The sequence below is a fragment of the Xyrauchen texanus genome, chromosome 27 (genome assembly GCF_025860055.1).
Source record: "Xyrauchen texanus isolate HMW12.3.18 chromosome 27, RBS_HiC_50CHRs, whole genome shotgun sequence".
Lineage (NCBI taxonomy): Eukaryota > Metazoa > Chordata > Actinopteri > Cypriniformes > Catostomidae > Xyrauchen > Xyrauchen texanus.
The window spans coordinates 24,244,159-24,264,787 of record NC_068302.1 but is presented as its reverse complement, the minus strand read 5'-3'; the positions used below and the strand labels follow the sequence as shown (position 1 = coordinate 24,264,787).

Genomic DNA, 20,629 nt, shown 5'->3' with positions numbered 1-20,629 from the left:
AAGCACATAAAGGCAGCACAAATCTAATCCATATGACACCAGTGGTTAAGTCTGTATCTTCAGAAACTATATAATATGTGTGGGTGAGAAAAAAGTTCAATATTTAAGTCTTATTACCATAAAATTCCACTTTCACATTGTACTTTTATCTAGTATGCCAGATTCACATTTATATATGTGCATATCACCACCTACTGTGCAGGGGGGAGAATGTATAGTAAGAAAGCACTTTTATATAAATATTGATCTGTTTTTCACCCATACCTATCATCGCTTCTGAAAATATGGATTTAACCACTGGATTCTAATGGATTGCTTTTATGCTGCCTTTATGTGCTTTTTGGTACTTCAAAGTTCTGGCCATCATTCACTTGCATTGTATGAACCTAATAGCTGAGATATTTTTCTAAAAATCTTCACTTGTGTTTAGCAGAAGAAAGTCATACATATCTGGGATGGCATGAGTGTGAGTAAATGATGAAAGAATTTCCATTTTTGGGTGAACTATCCCTTTAAATGAGCTTGCCACTTCATAAAATACTGTCTAAGGATGTATAGTACAGCTCGAATGAAGTTCAAAAATAACTCCTCTATTATAAGGATAACTTATTATTAGCTTCTGCCTCCAAGCTCATTTATGGAGCACATTTCACACCACTTTGGTGGCTATTTTCATTTGGTTCTTGAGTTCTGCAAATTAAAATGAGCAATACAGCATTAACAAGTTAAGATATTCTGCTTCAAGGCTAATGCTATAAAATTCTTTTAAGAAACAATTTTTCCTCCTAATGAAAGGAAATTTAAGGAAAACCAGCTCCTTATTTCACAGACATGGTGTACAAATATACTCGTACTTCATTCATTGCTTGATGTATTTAAGCTCTAAAGAGTGAGTTGAACAGTTGTGCTCAGAACATGTCCTGACCTTCTGCTCAGGTGATGATGAGGAAGAGGAGCCAGAGATTCCCATCAGTCCCAGACCCAGACCCATGGCTGACCTACAGCTCAAAGAGACAGTGGTGCCCATGCCAGAAGCCAGCTCCTTCTATATCTTTGGCCCACAGAACAAGTGAGGCTTTTTGGCCAAGATATGGCCCAAAGAATTTTGAGTTTGGTAAAACACCTGTTTAAGTAACTGATGTGATAGTGTAGCTACATTAATGTACCTACAGTGTTATTTTATTCTATTTAGTTGGCGATAGAAGTAGAATTGTAATCTACTTCATTAGAGATATGTAACTGATAATTTTCTGTGAGTGTTTAGTAACTGATGAGCTAATTTGTGCTCTGTGTTGAAAGGTTTCGCAAGCTTTGCCACAGGATCGTCAACCACACCACCTTCACCAACATCATCCTCCTCTTCATCCTCCTCAGCAGTATTTCCCTGGCTGCTGAAGACCCCATTGACCCCCGTTCATTCCGAAACAAGGTACAAATCACCCTGATTACAAATCTGTTGTACTGCAGAGACTGACATTTTTCATAAAGATCACTAACTAAAAATGATCAGAAATATCACTGTTTATCTTTTCACTTTACAGGTCTTGGCTTATGCTGATATTGTCTTCACAACGGTCTTCACCATTGAGATTGTACTGAAGGTAACATGTTTTCTTTAACTTTTAGATTGTGGTTACATGGTTGACCTTTCAATGCAGCACTGACCTGTAATGTGTTTTTAGATGACTGTTTATGGAGCTTTCCTGCATACAGGCTCTTTCTGCAGGAACTCCTTCAACATTCTGGATCTCATTGTTGTGGGTGTTTCCCTATTGTCCATGGGAATGGAGTAAGTTCAATAATATTTTATGCTATTTGTTTAAGCATATTTCAAGACCCTCACTGTTGGGTAAAGGAATTTTAGGCTTCAAGCTTAACTGTTGGTTCACAAATTTGCATGTTCATATAATATTTATGGAAAATGGTTAAACTGGATTGGCCCCCCCTTGTTGATATTTTTTAACTTGAATAAAACCAGTTAAACTCCTATATTACCAAATGAAGAAAATTGTTTAGGTTACCTGACACATTTTATTCTACAGTGTGTGATCTTTTCTGACTAGAATCGCTGAGAATTTGTTTTGCATGTGCAGGTCTAGTACAATCTCAGTGGTAAAGATTCTCAGGGTGTTGAGGGTACTCAGACCTTTAAGAGCCATCAACAGAGCTAAAGGGTTAAAGGTGTGTATGTCATCTGCATCTTAAAGGAATATTCCAGGTTCAATACAGGTTGAGCTCAATTGACAGCATTTGTGGCATAATATTGATTACCACAAAACTGAATTTTGTCTCATCCCTCCTTTTCTTTAAACAATGAAATAAATATCAAGGTTACAGTGAGGCACTTACAATGGAATTGAACAGGGCCAATTTTTGGAGGGTTTAAAGGCAGAAATGTGAAGCACTTACATTAATTATTCTGTTAAAACATGAGCTGTAAAGTTGTTTAAAACATTGTTTAATGGGATTACAGGGTTTGCAGCGTTTCGTCGCCATGGTAACGAAGTTTTATATTTAATAAGAATTATATATTACTACACGGATAAGGTTAGCAAGCGATTTCATCACATGTTAACAGGCTTATAGTTTATGTCTTGTGGCTATACTTTTGAAACAGTGAGTATTTTAATGTTTATGGATTGTCCACATTCACTTCCATTGTAAGTGCCTCACTGGAACCCAGATTGTTGCTTTTTTAAAGAAAAGGAGGGACACATTTTTGTGGTAATCAATATTATGCCACAAATCCTGTCGATTGAGCTTAACTTGTATTAAACCTGGAATATTCCTTTAACTGAGTAAACAGCTAAATCTGTGGTAGGCCTATGGCATTTGTTGTTAAAAAGTGTAAAAACTAATCTTACTGCATCATAGTGATCAAATACTGAGGGGTTTACAATATTGAATGCTGACATTTAGTGTATTTGGTGTATCTTTGCTTTATATAGTTGCTGCACTATATCTTTTAAGCATGATTCCCATTAGTTACTGAATATATTTTTATTCTATTCTCCAGCATGTGGTCCAGTGTATGTTTGTGGCTATTAAGACCATTGGGAATATCGTTCTGGTAACCATGCTCTTGGACTTCATGTTCTCCTGTATAGGAGTGCAGCTCTTTAAGGTGATACAAAAAAATCATTGTTTGATAATATTGCTTTTCATTTCTAAATGGAAGTGGTATTGTTAAATGTATTGCCTTTATTTTCTCAAAGGGCAAGTTATACTCTTGTACGGATCCCTTGAAAGGGACAGAAGTGGAGTGTCAGTGAGTATTTTTAGCCATATTTCTGTGATTTCTGTGCCGTTTCCTTCTCATGTTATTGCTTTTTGCTGATAAGTATCTAAAACATAGCTCTTCTTCTTGGTTGGTCTCAGGGGAACATTTTTAAAGCATGTGCAGAACTCTCTTCAGGACACAGAGGTTCATCAGCGTCATTGGGTCAACAGTAAATTCAACTTTGACAATGTGCTGAATGGGATGCTGGCTCTCTTCACTATCTCCACATTTGAGGGCTGGCCAGAGTGAGTGTTTTAAAAAAAAAGCATTGAACCACTTATACATACAGCACATATCAAAGGTGTCAGTGTGAATGTTTATGGATGTAGTAGTGGTACATTAAAGGAAATACATTGAAAGACGCAGCTCCTCTGCGGCAGTGTTACCATGCAAACTGTCTAACGATTAAAGCGAAGCATGCTAAAATATCATAAAAAGAAAAAAAATATGCTTATGTATCAAAATATAAGAAATGTACAAAAAAAATCTAGATAATCTAGTTGACTTCACTAATCAACTAGTTGGTCATTGCATGACAATTCAACCTTTGTGACTCATCTCTAATATCTTTAGTTCAGTCATGTCAACTGTCTAAAAAAATCTAAAGATTTTATTGTGGGTATGATATATTGATAGGATATTGTTCTTGGCAGACTAGATCTGCTACACTGAGACTTGCTACTTCTAGAACATAATCAGACATACTAAGTTAGCATGTGGACAAGCTGCTGCCTCTGCACAATTAAATAAAATGCAAGACGTGCCTCATTGAGAATGTTGGACATGCTGCTGCACAAATAGACTTAAATACAATACCCATGTAGCCAATATAGACCAGTAGAGCTGGGGTGGAGGTGGGTTTCAGAGAAAAACTATTTAAATATTAGACAAAGAGAGAGACACAAGTTGATAGGCTACTCAATTACATGCCAAAGGACTAATCAGCTTACACCATGTGAGTCAATTGGCTAACAAATAACAAGTTCAAAGAACCTTTCAGCTTGCGCTACATAGTTACATGACTGAACTTCAGTAATTTACAACATAGTGTTCTGTGGTTTTAATATCCTTGCATAAAATACGATTAACATATCTTATTTGTGGGCTTCATCTAAATTTTCCTTTATTCACCTTCAACAGGATACTATATAAGGCAATAGACTCAGATGCAGTGGACATGGGCCCTGTGTACAATAACCGTGTGGGCATCTCCATATTCTTCATCATCTACATCATCATCATCGCCTTCTTCATGATGAACATCTTTGTGGGCTTCGTCATTGTCACTTTCCAACAACAGGGAGAGCAGGAGTACAAGAACTGTGAGCTGGACAAGAACCAGGTAACCAGCAGGAATCAGATGCTCTCTGACTTTAAATTATGGCATATGATCCAGACAGGAAATTTTGTTATTACTGAATGATAAATAATTGCTAGATTATGTCAGTGTTAATGAGTGTAGATTAGATTAAAAAAAAAATCTTATTTGTATCATACATCCACATTTGTAGCAACATTTCTTTGCTTCCCTCACGTTGATATTTATGGGTAGCTGTTGACATGAAATATGTTTGGAAAGTTGGAATGCTACACTCAATCTAAAACTACTTTTAATAGCATTTTGCATTCAGCTTTTAAGGCCTCATATTAATGGATTATTTGTGCTTTCATTTCAATTCATCTTTTAGACTACAACACCATTTAAAATGAACTAGTGAAGGCAAAAATGCAATTTAAAATAGTGGAAAAAGATTTCCTGCCCACTTTGACCAGATATACACTTGCTAATGCATTCATGTAAATTGTAACCTTAAATCTTGATGTTGTTAAAAAGTGGTATATATAAATGTATGTATCTACCAGATGTCTAATTTCTACCAGATGTCTAGTATGCATGCAAGGGCTTCTTGATTGTGGTTAATTTATAATCTTCTTGTGTCTTCTCATTCATCTCAAGCGTCAATGTGTACAGTATGCACTGAAAGCTGGACCCCTCAAGTGCTACATCCCAAAGAACCCACACCAGTACCGCGTGTGGTACTTTGTAACCTCCTGCTACTTTGAGTATCTCATGTTCTTCCTCATTATGCTCAACACACTATGTCTTGGAATGCAGGTAAGCAGCATATAACATTTAAGTTTGAGTTAAATACAAGGATGTATCCAAATATTAAAGATGGTAGGGACCAAATGTAAAAAAGTAAGAATCAGTTACTGACAAACCCATTGTCATGATACTATTATGAATATTAATAGTTGCCATGCCCCCCTTAAGTGGTTACGGGCCCAGTTAAAAGGATTTACAAACCAATAAGTGTTTAAAACTTTACTAATTATCCCTGTTCATTTAGTATTTCGGTCAGAACTGTAATATCCAAGCATTGTATAATATTCCCTAAGGCAGTCCATACTACAAAATGACATTTTTGGTTATCTGTTGTTGTTGTTTTGTTTTTCTCTCTCTCTGTGTGTTATAGCATTGCAACCAGTCTGATCATATAACCAAACTATCTGGAACTCTTAACCTCATCTTTACAGTCCTGTTCACTGGAGAGATGATTGTCAAACTCATTGCATTTAAGGCAAAGGTACTCCTGCTTTACTCCACTCTACTAAAAAAAAAAAAAAAAAGCATCATAGGGCTAATCTACTCATTAATCATTTGCTTTCATTTATGGCTTTATTGGTGTTTTGTGTGTTATGATGCAGGGGTACTTTGGAGACCCTTGGAACGTGTTTGATTTCGTCATTGTGATCGGTAGTATCGTTGATGTCGTCCTCAGTGAGTTGGATGTGAGTACAACAACAAAGTTTTTATTAAAAATGCCCCAATTATGAGGAAATATTTGACTTGAATAATTTGGAAATATAAGTAAATAAGCAAAAGCATTACAAATGGTGACCAACAATGGCTTGTATTCTAAATCTGTATTTGATGATACATGAAGCAAAGACAGCAGCAAGCAGCCAGTATCAGCATTAGTACACAGGAGGTACCGATTCTATCAGCTCCATTCTATTCTCATCCAACCAACTTCACTCATCAGTGGCCAGTGATGGGCTCATTTTCATGATTGATTTCACTTTTTTATTTTAATTAGTTTCTCCAGTCTTAAAGATCCCATGAAATAAAAAAGTATGTAGCTTTTAGTTCAAATATGTTTGATTTGAGACCATCTATATGCTGTACTCCTAAAAGTAATAATAATAAATAAATGTAAAAAAACAAAGGAATAATTCACATAAATATTAACATTTTCTCACCCTCATGCCATCCCAGATGTGTATGACTTTCTTTCTTCTGCTGAACACAAAGATTTTTAAAAGAGTATTCAGATCAATATTTAAGTCTTTTTACTATTATTCTCAACTTTCACATTCTTATTCTTTTGTTCTTGGCGATTCACATAATTTGTGAATATCACCACCTACTGGGCAGGGAGGAGAATTTTAAGTAAAAAAGGACTTAAATATTTATCTGTTTCTCACCCACACTTATCATATCGCTTCTGAAAATATGTATTTAACCACTGGAGTCTTATGGATTACTCTTATGTTATTAGGAGCTTCAAAGTTTTAGTACCTATTTACTTAAAGTATGAGGACTGTAGGATTATTACATACATCATTTAGAGAAGTGGACTCAATCCGTTAAAATGGGTATTTTGCACGCATTTTACCACCCTAATATGTAGGATATAAGACAATATGCAGAATTCTTCTGCATATATAATCTTACAGGACCTACAGAGCTGAAATATTATTCTAAAAGCCTTTGTTTGTGTTCAGCAGAAGAAAAAAAGTCATACACATCTGAATTGGCTTCAGAGTGAGTAAATGATGGGAGTATTTTTATTTTTAGGTGAACTAACCCTTTAAAGCAGATACACACATTTAAAATTTACAGTCTTTCACTTACAGAAAAAAATATAAAAAAAATGGTTGAATTTTTTTTTGAATGTTGATCATCTGGCACTTACAAGGTAGAATTTTTTCAAATCAAATGCTCTCAATAATGATAATGCCCCTCCCCTTAATTCCACCAAGCCCCAACTTCCTGTTTCTACAGGAAATATGTCAACACATGAAAGAGAACTGTGCTTGTCAAGCGATTTCATGGGGTCTTTAATATTGAATGTCCTTCACTTCCCACACCTCTTCCCATCTCTCACAAAGCTGTTTAATGCACACTTCTGCACCAAGAGTGATTTTAAGCACTTTTTTGATTTTGTATTTAATTAACCACTTTCTTTGTCCGTTTTTGAATCGTTATCCATAACTTGAATCTACTTTTTAATGTTTAGGTTTGTCTCTTTATCACAAGATGCTTTGCTATTTTTCTCATGCACTACATATACTCTGTCCACCATCTCTCGCCCTCACTTCTCATCCCACTGAGTTTGTGTCATCATTCTCTGTTCCCCTCAGGCTGCGCTAGAGTCCAGTGGAGGACTGTGGTGTCTTCATGGTTGTGCTGTAAATATCAGTCTGCACTGCATGGAGCTGCTGTGACAACACACACACTGTACTCACATCCTCTCATACTAAAAGACAAACCAGGAGAACTGAATGAAGTGTTAGATACCTTTTAATGGCTTTAGTTATCAAGCAGATGCTTACTGAAAAATAAATGTGCTTAGATTTTCTCTGCCCAATATTCCTTAGCTGCTAGTAGACAAGATGTTGCAGTGGCTCTTGTTAATAAACTGATTTTTAGGGTTCAAATGCCATTTCAGTTCATTGCATGATCGATTCGGTAAAGAATCTAACCAATTGTTTAATGGTTATTCTGGTTTTGATTTAAATATCCCTTAGTTGGTTTTTATATTGCTTTATCTTTGTGCAAGAAGTTTTGAAAATTAATCTAGTGTAATTTCAAATATATTTTATGCATTATATACAACTGCACTGGTGCATTGCTATACTGTACTGAAGAGTTATTCTCATGTTAGACAAATTATGAAATACTGAAGAGTCTTTTTTTTTTCAGGAAATAAATCCAATGCAAGCTATAGCTGTAAGTACCTTGCTTAAGTTTTCTTTTTAAACATTAATGCCATATTAATGTGTTCTTCATCTGACACTAAATGAACTTTACTCAATTATAGGATGCAGAAAACGTGAGAGTTTCCATCACATTCTTCCGTCTGTTCCGTGTGCTGCGTCTCATTAAACTGCTGAATCGTTCAGAGGGAATCCGGAACCTTCTGTGGACCTTTATTAAGTCTTTCCAGGTCAGACTAGAGAATTAGGCATCAATACCTTGATCACAAAACATTATTAATATACATTTTAATAATAACTTGGTTCTAATATAAGAGTGATTAACATATTGGTGAGAAGTTAATATGACAAATGTGATTAAACTGATCTAATGTTTTACAGTGTGCAACTTTTGTGAAAATTCGCTGTTTTCAGTGTGTAACTCTTGCTTAAGTTAGCAACTCTAAATGGTTTCTGTTTTTCTGTTTCATCAGGCACTGCCTCATGTGGGTCTTCTGATTGTTATGCTCTTCTTCATCTATGCTGTCATAGGAATGCAGGTGAATTTATCAGATTTCTCAGCTGTTGAAATGGCATGTAGTTTTTCTAATTCTCTCTATATTCTATGTTCGGACTCAAGTTCTCTTTCTTTCTCTCTCTATAGATGTTTGGTAAAATTGCCCTGGTTGATGGTACTGAGATTAACCGCAACAACAACTTCCAAACATTCCCACAAGCTGTTCTGTTATTGTTTCGGTGAGTCAACCATGTACACAATGAAATAAAGCAGGAAGAGGAGACAATGTGAAACTTTCTGGATTTATGGATTTTGATTAATCTTATTTACCCAACATAGTTACTAGTTTATTTTCTAATTCAATTCATTCAATGCAAACTTTGACTTTCAATATAAACTCATCTTAAGATACCAAAAGTATAACTCTGAGAAGATAAAATATTTTTGTAGTAAACTGTAGTTAAAAGTTTACTAATTAATGTTTGCATTCACAGCGTTGCCACTGGAGAGCAATGGCCTAAGATCATGCTTGCCTCTATGTATGGAAAGCTTTGTGACGCTAAATCAGACTACGGACCTGGAGAGGAGTATACCTGCGGCTCTAGCATTGCTGTTGGTTATTTCCTCAGCTTTTACATGCTGTGTGCATTTTTGGTAAGTAGATGTGATGGTCTTGATTCTCTAGAAGGCTCCATGTGGGCACAGTAAAGGTTTATTGTGAATTTGTGATCATTAGCAAAGATTAGCTCAACATGGTCCCCTTTTGTTACATTGTTGACTGTTTTGGCAAAACTAACTACTTCGCTTCCTGGTAGATTATCAATTTGTTTGTGGCTGTCATTATGGACAACTTTGACTACCTCACTCGAGATTGGTCAATCCTCGGCCCGCATCACCTGGACGAATTCAAGAAGATCTGGGCAGAGTATGACCCTGAAGCAACGTGAGTTGCAATACTGTTGTCTTGCTATCTTGTAGATTTGTGCCTCTTGGGTGTTTTCTACATTGTATTATTTTGCCAAAGATATATTAAGGTGCATTGTTTACTGTCTTTATTAAGGGGACGAATCAAACATCTGGATGTAGTCACTCTTCTGCGTAGAATTCAGCCACCATTGGGTTTTGGTAAATTTTGTCCACACCGCTCAGCATGTAAGGTAAGATAGTTCATATAATGTCACTATATAGACAATCAGCTGGTGTTGTCGAGTGGATTTCAAGATGCATTTTAAATCTCTATTTGTTAATATAATCTCTTTTTTATTTCACCTCAGCGACTGATTTCTATGAATATGCCGCTGAACAGTGATGGAACTGTGACCTTCAACGCCACACTCTTTGCACTGGTCAGAACAGCTTTGAAGATCAAAACTGAAGGTAATTGTTGTTTGGACCTCAAATTAAATGGGCAGTGTATTTTGCAGCATAAAATGTGTTCTACGCACTTGTATTGGCCCTTTTAGGAAACTTTGAGCAAGCCAATGAGGAGTTGAGGGCCATCATTAAGAAGATCTGGAAACGGACCAGTATGAAGTTATTGGATCAGGTCATTCCCCCCATTGGAGGTGAGATACAGTAGCTCTAATAATCAAGTCATTTTTCTTCAGGAAAATAATTTTAAATTATTCTTTATATTGGCTTTACTGGACATTTAAAAAAAAAAAATCTAAATTCTGTATCTGACTGGGATGTAATTTGATTGGCTGTAGAGGATGAGGTCACTGTTGGAAAGTTCTACGCTACATTCTTAATTCAGGAACACTTCCGCAAGTTTTTGAAGCGGCAGGAAGAGTACTATGGTTATAGGCCCACCAAAAAGAACTCTGCAGAGATAAAGGTACACCTGATGATAAATACCATATATATTTTACCATGATATTCCTTTGTGATTTGTGGTTTTCAGCAAATAAATTATTATAAATCAAAAAACCTGTTTTTAAGAGCTTGTCCTATTAACTAAACCGCCTTCATATACATAGGTTTGACGGCTCCACTTTATATTAGGTGTATTTAAAGTAATAGTACACCAAAAAATTTAAATTCTCTCATCATTTACTCACGCTCTTGCATCTCAGATGAAAACAAGTGTGCCGCACAAGCCCTCAAAAGTGAAGCCAAAACGTCTCGATCGCCCCCCAGTGACTGGTCCTAGTATAGGTCATAAACCCCGCCTCCCCATGTTATTCAACAGGACGTGAGACCAACTAAACAATTAAATTACTCTTCACATATCTTTTTTCCAAAGATAGTTTCTGTCATTTACTGTAGTTTCTATCACGTTGATGTAATTTCAAGTGTTTGTTTTCAAAATAAGTTTGTTTTTAGTTAGTTATGTGATGCTATAAAAACGGTGCTGTGACACCATGATTGACAGCTGTGATTGACAGGTTCTCTGAGCGAAGTAGTCACCGAAGCACCAACTGACTTTTTTTCAGGATCTTCGGAGGACTGAGGAGATTGGAGCTTTAAATGTAATATCTAAATTTCTATAATTAATTATTTCACACAGTCATAAGTCAAAAGTCAAAAGTGCAGGGACGTGTGCTTGTGATTGATTCAGCGAGAGTGAGGGCGGGGCCTTGATTTCGTGGCTTTACTTCCTGCTCACTACTGCGCAGGTCTGGTAATCCATAAGATTACCAGTAATCCATAAGACTCAAAATGTGAAAGCAAAAGTAGAGATTTATAGTAAAAAGGACTTATATATTGATCTATTTCTCACCCACACTTATCATGTCACTTCTGAAGATATATATTTAACCACTGGAATCTTATGGATTATTTTTTGTGGCCTTTATGTGATTTTTGGAGTTTGAAAGGTCTGGTCACAATTGGGTTTACATTGTGTGGACCAACAGAGTTGAGATATTCTTCTAAAATATTAGTTTGTGTTCAGCAGAAGAGGGAAAGACATACTCATCTGAGATGCATGAGAGTGAGTAAATGATGATACATTTTTCATTTTTGGGTGAACTATTATAAACTAACTTGTACTTATTGTGTAACTACATGTTATTTAGGAAGGTTCTCATGAGATTAATATTTGCTGCTATTGAGGCTGAGGAACGGTAGGTTTAGGGGTATGGTTAGGGTTTAAATTAGGGTTAGTGTTGGGGTAGGGTTAGGTTTAGGATTAGGAGTAAGGTTAACAGTGTAACTACAGATGTAATTAAATGCAGGTACTTTAAATGTAAGTAAATTGCTACAACACATGTGCATAAAAAGTACATTGTATCAAATGCTTAAGTCATTTTTAATTTGACTTAGTCGAGGGGTGCTGACGGTGTAAAGGTTAAGATTTTATATATCCTTTATCACTACTATACAGGTGAAACTTGAAAAATTAGAATATCGTGCAAAAGTTCATTAATTTCAGTAATTCAACTTAAAAGGTGAAACTAATATATTATATAGACTCATTACAAGCAAAGTAAGATATTTCAAGCCTTTATTTGATATAATTTTGATGATTATGGCTTACAGCTTATGAAAACCCCAAATTCAGAATCTCAGAAAATTAGAATATTACATGAAATCAATAAAAAAAGGATTTTAAATACAGAAATGTCGGCCCTCTGAAAAGTATAATCATGCATATGTACTCAGTACTTGGTTTGGGCCCCTTTTGCATTAATTACTGCCTCAATGCGGCGTGGCATGGATGCTATCAGCCTGTGGCACTGCTGAGGTGTTATGGAAGACCAAGATGCTTCAATAGCGGCCTTCAGCTCTTCTGCATTGTTTGGTCTCATGTCTCTCATCTTTCTCTTGGCAATTCCACATAGATTCTCTATGGGGTTCAGGTCAGGCGAGTTTGCTGGCCAATCAAGCATAGTAATACCATGGTCATTGAACCAGGTTTTGGTACTTTTGGCAGTGTGGGCAGGTGCCAAGTCCTGCTGGAAAATGAAGTCAGCATCTCCATAAAGCTTGTCTGCTGAAGGAAGCATGAAGTGCTCTAAAATGTCCCGGTAGACGGCTGCGTTGACTCTGGACTTAATAAAGCACAGTGGACCAACACCAGCCGATGACATGGCTCCCCAAACCAACACAGACTGTGGAAACTTCACACTGGACTTCAAGCATCTTGGATTGTGTGCCTCTCCATTCTTCCTCCAGACTCTGGGACCTTGGTTTCCAAATGAGATGCAAAATTTGCTCTCATCAGAAAAGAGGACTTTGGACCACTGAGCAACAGACCAGTTCTTTTTTTCTTTAGCCCAGGTAAGACGTTTGACATTTGAAGCCCATGTCCAGGACTCGTCTGTGTGTGGTGGCTCTTGATGCAGTAACTCCAGCCTCAGTCCACTCCTTGTGAAGCTCCCCACACATTTGAATGGCCTTTTCCTGACAATCCTCTCCAGGCTACGGTCATCCCTGCTGCTTGTGCACCTTTTTCTTCCACACTTTTCCCTTCCACTTAACTTTCTATTAATGTGCTTTGATACAGCACTTTGAGAACATCCAACTTCTTTTGCAATTACCTTTTGAGGCTTTCCCTCCTTGTGGAGGGTGTCAATGATGGTTTTCTGCACAACTGTCAGGTCAGCAGTCTTCCCCATGATTGTGAATTCAACTGAACCAGACTGAGAGACCATTTAAAGGCTCAGGAACCCTTTGCAGGTGTTTAGCTGATTAGAGTGTGACACTTTGAGCCTACAATACTGAACCTTTTCACAATATTCTAATTTTCTGAGATTCTGAATTTGGGGTTTTCATAAGCTGTAAGCCATAATCATCAAAATTATATCAAATAAAGGCTTGAAATATCTTACTTTGCTTGTAATGAGTCTATATAATATATTAGTTTCACCTTTTAAGTTGAATTACTGAAATTAATGAACTTTTGCACGATATTCTAATTTTTCGAGTTTCACCTGTACTTGAGCTAGGAAACCCCATTTTTCTCAGTAGGACTGCCTCGGCTGTTAATAAAAAAAATAATATGCTAGCAAAAAGCTTTACACAACATGTCAAACTCTGTATGGATTTGGAAGAGCACAAGCTAATATTATTTATATATAATTTAATACATCTCAGCCTCAACAGATTCTGCTGTTTGGTTTTCTTTCTTGCATGTTTCTCTGGCTTTGTAGGCAGGTCTGCGTAGCATTGAGGAGGAGGCAGCTCCTGAGTTGCACAGGGCCATCTCAGGTGACCTGATCGTAGAGGATGACATGGAACGTGCCTTGGAGGGTGGAGAGGAGGGCATCTATAGGGTGTGAAGTGATGCATCTTTTCAAGCTAACACACATTATGCTTGTGCATATATTACTTGTTTTGTTCCAGAATAGTTTTAAAAGATATATGGATGACCAAAGTGATTATAATGATCATTGTGTCCTTTGGGACTTATAGCCTCTCTGTCTCTACCCATGCAGCGGACCGGAGGTTTGTTTGGGATCAACGCAGACCCTTTCACCTCTGAGCCCAGCAGCCCCCTCTCCACACAGATGACTAGCCAGAGACCCCTACAGTTTACTGAGACTCACCTGGAGGATGTGGAGTCACCCCCGGACTCGGTCTTCCTCACAAACACAGAGTTCTTCCCTGATAGTATGCCAGCAACAACCAACACCAATAACAACGCCAACTTTATCGAAGAGTAAGTGTATAAGTACAAAGTACAAAAGTGTAGCTACTTAATGTATACTTGTAATGGTCACGATGATGCTCATTAGATGCCGTTTTTAGCATCTCATCCAGGTTTACATTTGAGAGTGAGTCACTATCAACAAACAGAAATCATTCTTGCGAAGACATAAGTAAGTGTATCGGAAAACTCTAATTATAAACTCTAATAAAATGTATATTTTGATATAGCACAGTTATTTTAAACACATTGAATGGAATATGTTATGATGTTTCTTGTGCTGCTGTAGATTTCTAAGCAAAATTAAATGTAACCTATAGGACACTCCAGTTTCTATGTGGGCGGAGCCTCAGGTGCTGATGACAGAAAGCTATCAGATTTCACTGTCAGGACAGATATCACACAGGTATGGTCATGTGTTACAGATATGGTGTAGATCAGGGCAAGTAACTTGTCACGTTTTTTTCCTAAAGATAGGTTATTTGTGGAAATCAATTTGTATACCTTAAAGTCCTGGTTAAAAAGAAAGTTATGAATATTTTCACCACTAGTGAACAAGAAAAAAAGTTGCAGTTCTTTAAACACAGGTTGACCAGAAGTGGAACAAGTTGTCACAGTGAAACCAGCCATTTAACAGCCTATTAGAGGCTTTTTAATACATCTGAACAGCAATTATGTGACAAAACATTTTGCAAAACAGACACATTTAAAATGTAACAAAAATATCAAAACATTGTTTTGGTCAACAAAATAATAAAGTACATTCATACATTTTATAAAATGCATGGTAACACTTTAAAGGAATACATTGTGTTCAATACACATTAAGAACAATCGACAACATTTGTGGCATAATGTTGATAACAACAACAAAACTGATCTTTAATTGCCTTACTGTAATATACAGTGAGGCACTTACAATGGAAGTGAAGGGGGCCCAATATTTGAAGGATTTAAAGTCAGAAATGTGAAGCTTATCATTTTATAAAAGCAATCTTCTGTTAAAACTTGTGGATTATTTGAGCTGCAAAGTTGTTTAAATTGTAATTTTTTACAGTTGTTTTAGGATTTTTACATCATCATGGCAACAAAGTTGTAAAATTGTTTATAACTTTACACAGAAAAGGTTAGTAAGTGATTTTTATCACACTAAAATCATGCATGTTGTTGTTTATGTCTTGTGGCTATACTTTGGATATAGGGAGTATTTTAAAGTTTATGGATTGGCCCCATTCACTTCCATTGTAAGTGTTTCACTTTAACCCAGATTTTTGCTTCTCTTTTTTTCAACAACAAAAAAGCAAAGGAGGGGCAAGTCAAACATTTATTTTGTGGTAATCAATATTATGCCACAAAGGGTAATCAATATTATGCCACAAAGGCTGTTGATTCAGCTGAACTTGTATTGAACCCAGAATATTCTTTTAAAATAAGGTTCCATTCATTAACATTAGTTAATTCATAAGGTATCATGAACTAACAATGAACAATATATTTTTACTGCATTTATTAATCCTTGTTAATGTTAGTTAAAAAATACAATTGTTTATTGTTATTTCATGTTAGTTCATATTGAATTAACTAATGTTAACATTCACACAACATTTGATTTAAAAACTGTATTACTTTGTGCTGAAATTCAGGGCTGCAATTAGGAAATCTCTGGCCTGGTACACGTTTTCAGCCGGCCCCCCTCCAGTCCATTGTTCGACAGTATCCCATCAATGTGCACTACACAGACAGTCTCCTTGTTTATATCTGCGTCTCCCCAGGGCTTGACATTTACTTTTTGGCTTAATGGCCACCGTGGCTAGTTGTATTCCAAAGTCACTAGCCCCGTCCCGCAAAAAGTGATAAAAACAAATTGAGAAAGTAACTTCATGCATTTGTTTGGTCATTTTATTTGAACAAGAATAGTTCAGCAGTACACAGACCTAATGATTTAAGTCACCTTTAGAAATCTGAAAGCAAACATGGCCAGAAAGAATAGTAGTAGGACAGGACAAGGGGAATAATCAATAATTTGTTCAATAATTTGTCCAAGGAAGTCCAGATTTGAAAAAATTACCATTGTTTTTCTTTAACTACAACGTCTCATTTAATGATTCCATGAAGTACAAAAGGAGATACTGGGTAGATTAAACTCAGTCACCATTCAATTTCATTGCATCTTTTTCCACAAATGGAATTTATTTATTTTTTTATTGATGGAAGAAAGTAAGTCCTATGGGTTTGGCTCAAAATAAAAGTGAATGAAAGAATTATTCATAATAATAAAAATGATGTCTTATTGACCGTATTGGTCATGTGACATCACTGTATGACCGCACCGCCATATTTGTGACCAAAATTCCATATTTCTTCATTGTGCTCCGCTGTGGGATACGACAAAAGTAGGTGAAATTCTTGTTTCTATATAAATCTTACAAATGTGTTTCTGCTGTTAAATTATCAGAGCCAAAATGTCATTTTTCTTTCAATTCATTTTTATCATTTAACTGACACTTCATTTCACCAAATACAACACGCGATGAAGGGGGAGAGCAGGGATAAAAACACTTGTCTTTTCTCATTAATTTAGACATGACAATTATCTGTACATGTATCAGTTATATTTCTAACATCATTTATTCGGATACAATTAAACTGGAAATGCACATAGGACGATGTTATTCATAACACACAGACTGTATAAAGGTATGCAATAATTTTAACATATTCAATGTCGTTGTAATGAATGAAAAAGCACTATAATGTGAATATATATATATATTCACCTAAACCTAATATATATATTAGTACATATTTAATGTGAACATATACTAATGTTAGTCAATAAACAACACATCATAAGATCATGATGCACAGATATTATTCATACCACCAGACTACAATGTAAAACACTAATATGCCTCGTTTGCTTTTTGTGCATTCTTCACGAGTTAAATGCAGCTCATGCATTCATACAGACGGGATCATCACAGATGTTTTGTAATATTTTGACCAAATCTGAGCAGAAAACAACACAAACAGACTTGAGAGAGCTGTTTACGGTGATGTGCTGCTGGGCGGGTGCACTCGTATGGAGGACAAAACCTGCAAAAATAATAAATAAATGTAATAATAAGAAAATATATAAAGGAATAAATGTCTTGATAAAACAAATATTAGCTTTTAATGAAAGTTATTCATGAATTTATTTTTATATGACTATAACCCAATGCCCTGATCTATACCAGCATTGTTTCCTCCCGCTTACGTCACAAATATGGTGGCTGAGGGGGGAAAGTGACGTCACTGAAACAGATTAATAGACTTGCCCTAATCATTGAAATAGGCATCTATGCCAGATACCAGTTAGTGTTACTGCAGTTAAAACGCTTTAGTTTGGATGTTGATGTGTATTTTAAAAACCTGGTAATCGATGTTGATGCATTTCACACAGTTGTCTCTTTACCTCATTTGTGCTGTTAATTTCAGGGCTGTCTACCAATTTGAGAGGTTCAAATTCCTCCATATAGACCTTAATACTAGAATGTTCACTTTAGAATTCAAATGGCTCATGTAAACCGTGATATCGCATAAAGCCCGACTGAACCATGCAAGTTTCACTCTGTGCTGTCCCAGAGATCTTGCTGTATCTCTGGAGCACAATGATGTAAGCTGTGGAGGTTCGTGTGAAAGTACGCTTCATTCGCCCTGCATAGATGTGCGTGTCAGTTATAAGAAGCTTCTTATAAAGCACTGAACACAAGATGAATACAATTAAATTTGCTTAGGCTATGGCTACCCGCCAAAGTGGCTAGTAAGAGCGAAGGAGTTACCTGCCATTGCCAGTATTTGGCGGGTGGGGGATGTTAATGTCAAGCCCTGCGTTTCCCCCCTGAACGCATTTAGATGCGCTCTACAATATGGAATAGTCTTTCTGTGGACCCACCTCCAGTTCAGGCCCCCCTCAAGTCCAAGCCTGGGACAAAAGGTCCAGTTGTCCCCCCTTATCGGCAGCCCTGCTGAAATGAACATTAACGAAGATTAATGAATGCTGTAAATGTATTGTTCATTATTAGTTCATGTTAACTAATGTTAAGAAATGGAACCTAATTGTAAGTGTTACCAATTACATAAAACCCAATAAAAAATTGCCCTGAATTGACATTTAGGAAAAACACCCTTGTCCAGAGAATACAGTTCAAACTTTAGGTTAAAATCCACCTTAATATATAAATCTGATCCAGTTAATCAAAACTAAACATGACAGCATAGTGACTACATGAAATTTCATATATGCCTATTTTTTCTCTTTGTGTGCATCGTTCTTTCAGTTCCCCTATGATCACTCAAATGGAGCAAGAAGAGAAGATTCACCAGCCACTGACAAACTCATTCAGCAGGTAAACGTCACCAGGACACGTCTCATCTCTGCTTCAGCTCACGCTCATCCTTCCATACATTCCAGACCTGCTTAATTTGAAAACAACTTTTTTTAAAAACAATTTTGATTCATTTTCAACCATTCCCCAGGCACTGAGAGATGGTGGTCTGGACTCCCTGGCTGAGGACCTAAAGTTTGTGTCTGTGACTAGGAAGGAGCTGGCAGAAGCCATTAATATTGGCATTGAGGATATGGAGGGCATGGCTAAGGGTATTCTAAATGGGCAGAACGGCAAGGAAACAAAACGTAAACGGCGTCCCATCCCAGTTCCACCCAGCGTCAAGCCAGCTAAGCCTAAAGAAGACACTAGTGCAGTGTAGACACATACTCAGAGATATTTAACACATTCATGTGACATAATCAGCCTGAATTTCCTGCCCAAATTCAAAGTCACTTGCTTCTCTGTTTATAAACCGGTAGTGTTTTAAAAGATTCTTCTTTTCAAAGAGGCTAAATAAGTTTTAGAGAAATAAGGAATTAAAGAAGACTTCTATCTAGTCTGATCTTTACTGTGTTATTTCTGTTCCACTGAGTGGTATTTGAACAACTATGCTAAACACTGCTGTTTAGAACCTTTAATGAGGTTTGGTACTTTGTGTATATTTCTTCTGGGTCCTTTGATTCAGGAAGTGATTTTTCTTTTCTTTTTTTTGTTTTCTGAACATGCCAAACAATCTAAATAGAAGTTATCACTCTTCTATTCTGTGTGCGTTTACAGTAAACACACAGTTGAGTGAGTTGGATGTAATACAGATAAGTGCCTTATCATTTTGTAATCTGTGGACAACCCATAAAGCAACAAAGGCAAGTCTTTTCTAATGTACCTATGGTAGAACTGTGGTTTAAACTGCACATTTTTCTAAAACTGCATTGGCTGACAGCTGTTATTATGTTCACAGGAAACACATTATTTTACAAAATATTGAACACGTTTTTGTTTAATAATTTGTTCCATTGCATCGAGGGATAATTATCCATTATATATGGCTAGTTTACAGGAAAATGTTTAGCAGTTCTAATGATTGATTTTAGAAACAAAATACTTTATGTATAAAACATTTATTGGTCTTAAAAGACATTTTGATTTTAGTTTTTTAATTATGTATGCACAGGAAGTGTTTGTGTGCTTGTGCTCTTTGATTGAGAGGCCAAGTACAATATGCAAAAATGCTTAATTCGCATATGCTCACTTATTTAGCAAACACTTTTATCCAAAAATACTTCAAAATGAGGAAAGAAGTCATTTTAATTGTGAAAAAAATAATTATGCATATAGGAGGAGGGCTTTAAGGAATAGTTCACCCAAAAATGAAAATACTCTCATCATTTACTCACACTCATGCCATCCCAAATGTCTATGACTTTCTTATTCTGAACACAAAGATTTTTAGAAACGTAGCTCAGCTCTGTAGGTCCTCAAGTGAATGGTGACCAAAATGTTGAAGCTCTAAAAGGCAGCATAAAAGTAATCCTTAAGACTCAACAGAGCCTAAATATTCTTCTAAAAATCTTTGTAAGTGTTCTGCTGAAGAAAGATAGTCATACACATCTGAGATGGCATGAGGGTGAGTAAATAATGAGAGAAATTTTATTTTTGGGTGTACTATTCCTTTTATGAAGCTTCAAAATGTGATTTTAAATCTGCAAACTGAGTGCCTTTAAAACTCCTCTTGTACGTGAGCTTTTACATTTTTGAAAAGAACTTGCCTCAGTGCTCATAGTAGGATTGAATTCCAGAATAAATGTACACCTTTGTTTTCTCTGGAATATGCAAAGGCTCTGTCCAAGAATTTTTCTATATAATTTATTGGCCTTTTGGCTTTA

At 36.2% G+C, this 20,629-nt stretch overlaps 1 protein-coding gene across 1 annotated transcript in view; it reads left to right on the top strand.

The window, feature by feature from the left end:
• Positions 1 to 20,624, top strand: part of cacna1sb (calcium channel, voltage-dependent, L type, alpha 1S subunit, b) — a 33,270-nt gene extending 12,646 nt beyond the window's left edge. Inside the window, exons 17-45 of the mRNA XM_052093925.1 lie at positions 937 to 1,069; positions 1,300 to 1,429; positions 1,542 to 1,601; positions 1,683 to 1,789; positions 2,094 to 2,181; positions 3,017 to 3,124; positions 3,216 to 3,268; positions 3,379 to 3,525; positions 4,421 to 4,622; positions 5,238 to 5,396; positions 5,758 to 5,868; positions 5,990 to 6,073; positions 7,709 to 7,756; positions 8,271 to 8,297; positions 8,389 to 8,514; positions 8,758 to 8,823; positions 8,928 to 9,019; positions 9,275 to 9,434; positions 9,596 to 9,723; positions 9,841 to 9,937; positions 10,055 to 10,157; positions 10,244 to 10,345; positions 10,490 to 10,617; positions 13,877 to 13,999; positions 14,162 to 14,385; positions 14,475 to 14,545; positions 14,694 to 14,779; positions 18,696 to 18,764; positions 18,895 to 20,624. Of these exons, the coding sequence (XP_051949885.1) occupies positions 937 to 1,069; positions 1,300 to 1,429; positions 1,542 to 1,601; positions 1,683 to 1,789; positions 2,094 to 2,181; positions 3,017 to 3,124; positions 3,216 to 3,268; positions 3,379 to 3,525; positions 4,421 to 4,622; positions 5,238 to 5,396; positions 5,758 to 5,868; positions 5,990 to 6,073; positions 7,709 to 7,756; positions 8,271 to 8,297; positions 8,389 to 8,514; positions 8,758 to 8,823; positions 8,928 to 9,019; positions 9,275 to 9,434; positions 9,596 to 9,723; positions 9,841 to 9,937; positions 10,055 to 10,157; positions 10,244 to 10,345; positions 10,490 to 10,617; positions 13,877 to 13,999; positions 14,162 to 14,385; positions 14,475 to 14,545; positions 14,694 to 14,779; positions 18,696 to 18,764; positions 18,895 to 19,125 (3,263 nt within the window). The 3' untranslated portion in view covers positions 19,126 to 20,624. The remainder of the gene's footprint in view (positions 1 to 936; positions 1,070 to 1,299; positions 1,430 to 1,541; positions 1,602 to 1,682; positions 1,790 to 2,093; positions 2,182 to 3,016; positions 3,125 to 3,215; positions 3,269 to 3,378; positions 3,526 to 4,420; positions 4,623 to 5,237; positions 5,397 to 5,757; positions 5,869 to 5,989; positions 6,074 to 7,708; positions 7,757 to 8,270; positions 8,298 to 8,388; positions 8,515 to 8,757; positions 8,824 to 8,927; positions 9,020 to 9,274; positions 9,435 to 9,595; positions 9,724 to 9,840; positions 9,938 to 10,054; positions 10,158 to 10,243; positions 10,346 to 10,489; positions 10,618 to 13,876; positions 14,000 to 14,161; positions 14,386 to 14,474; positions 14,546 to 14,693; positions 14,780 to 18,695; positions 18,765 to 18,894) is intronic.
• Positions 20,625 to 20,629: the final 5 nt, after the last annotated feature.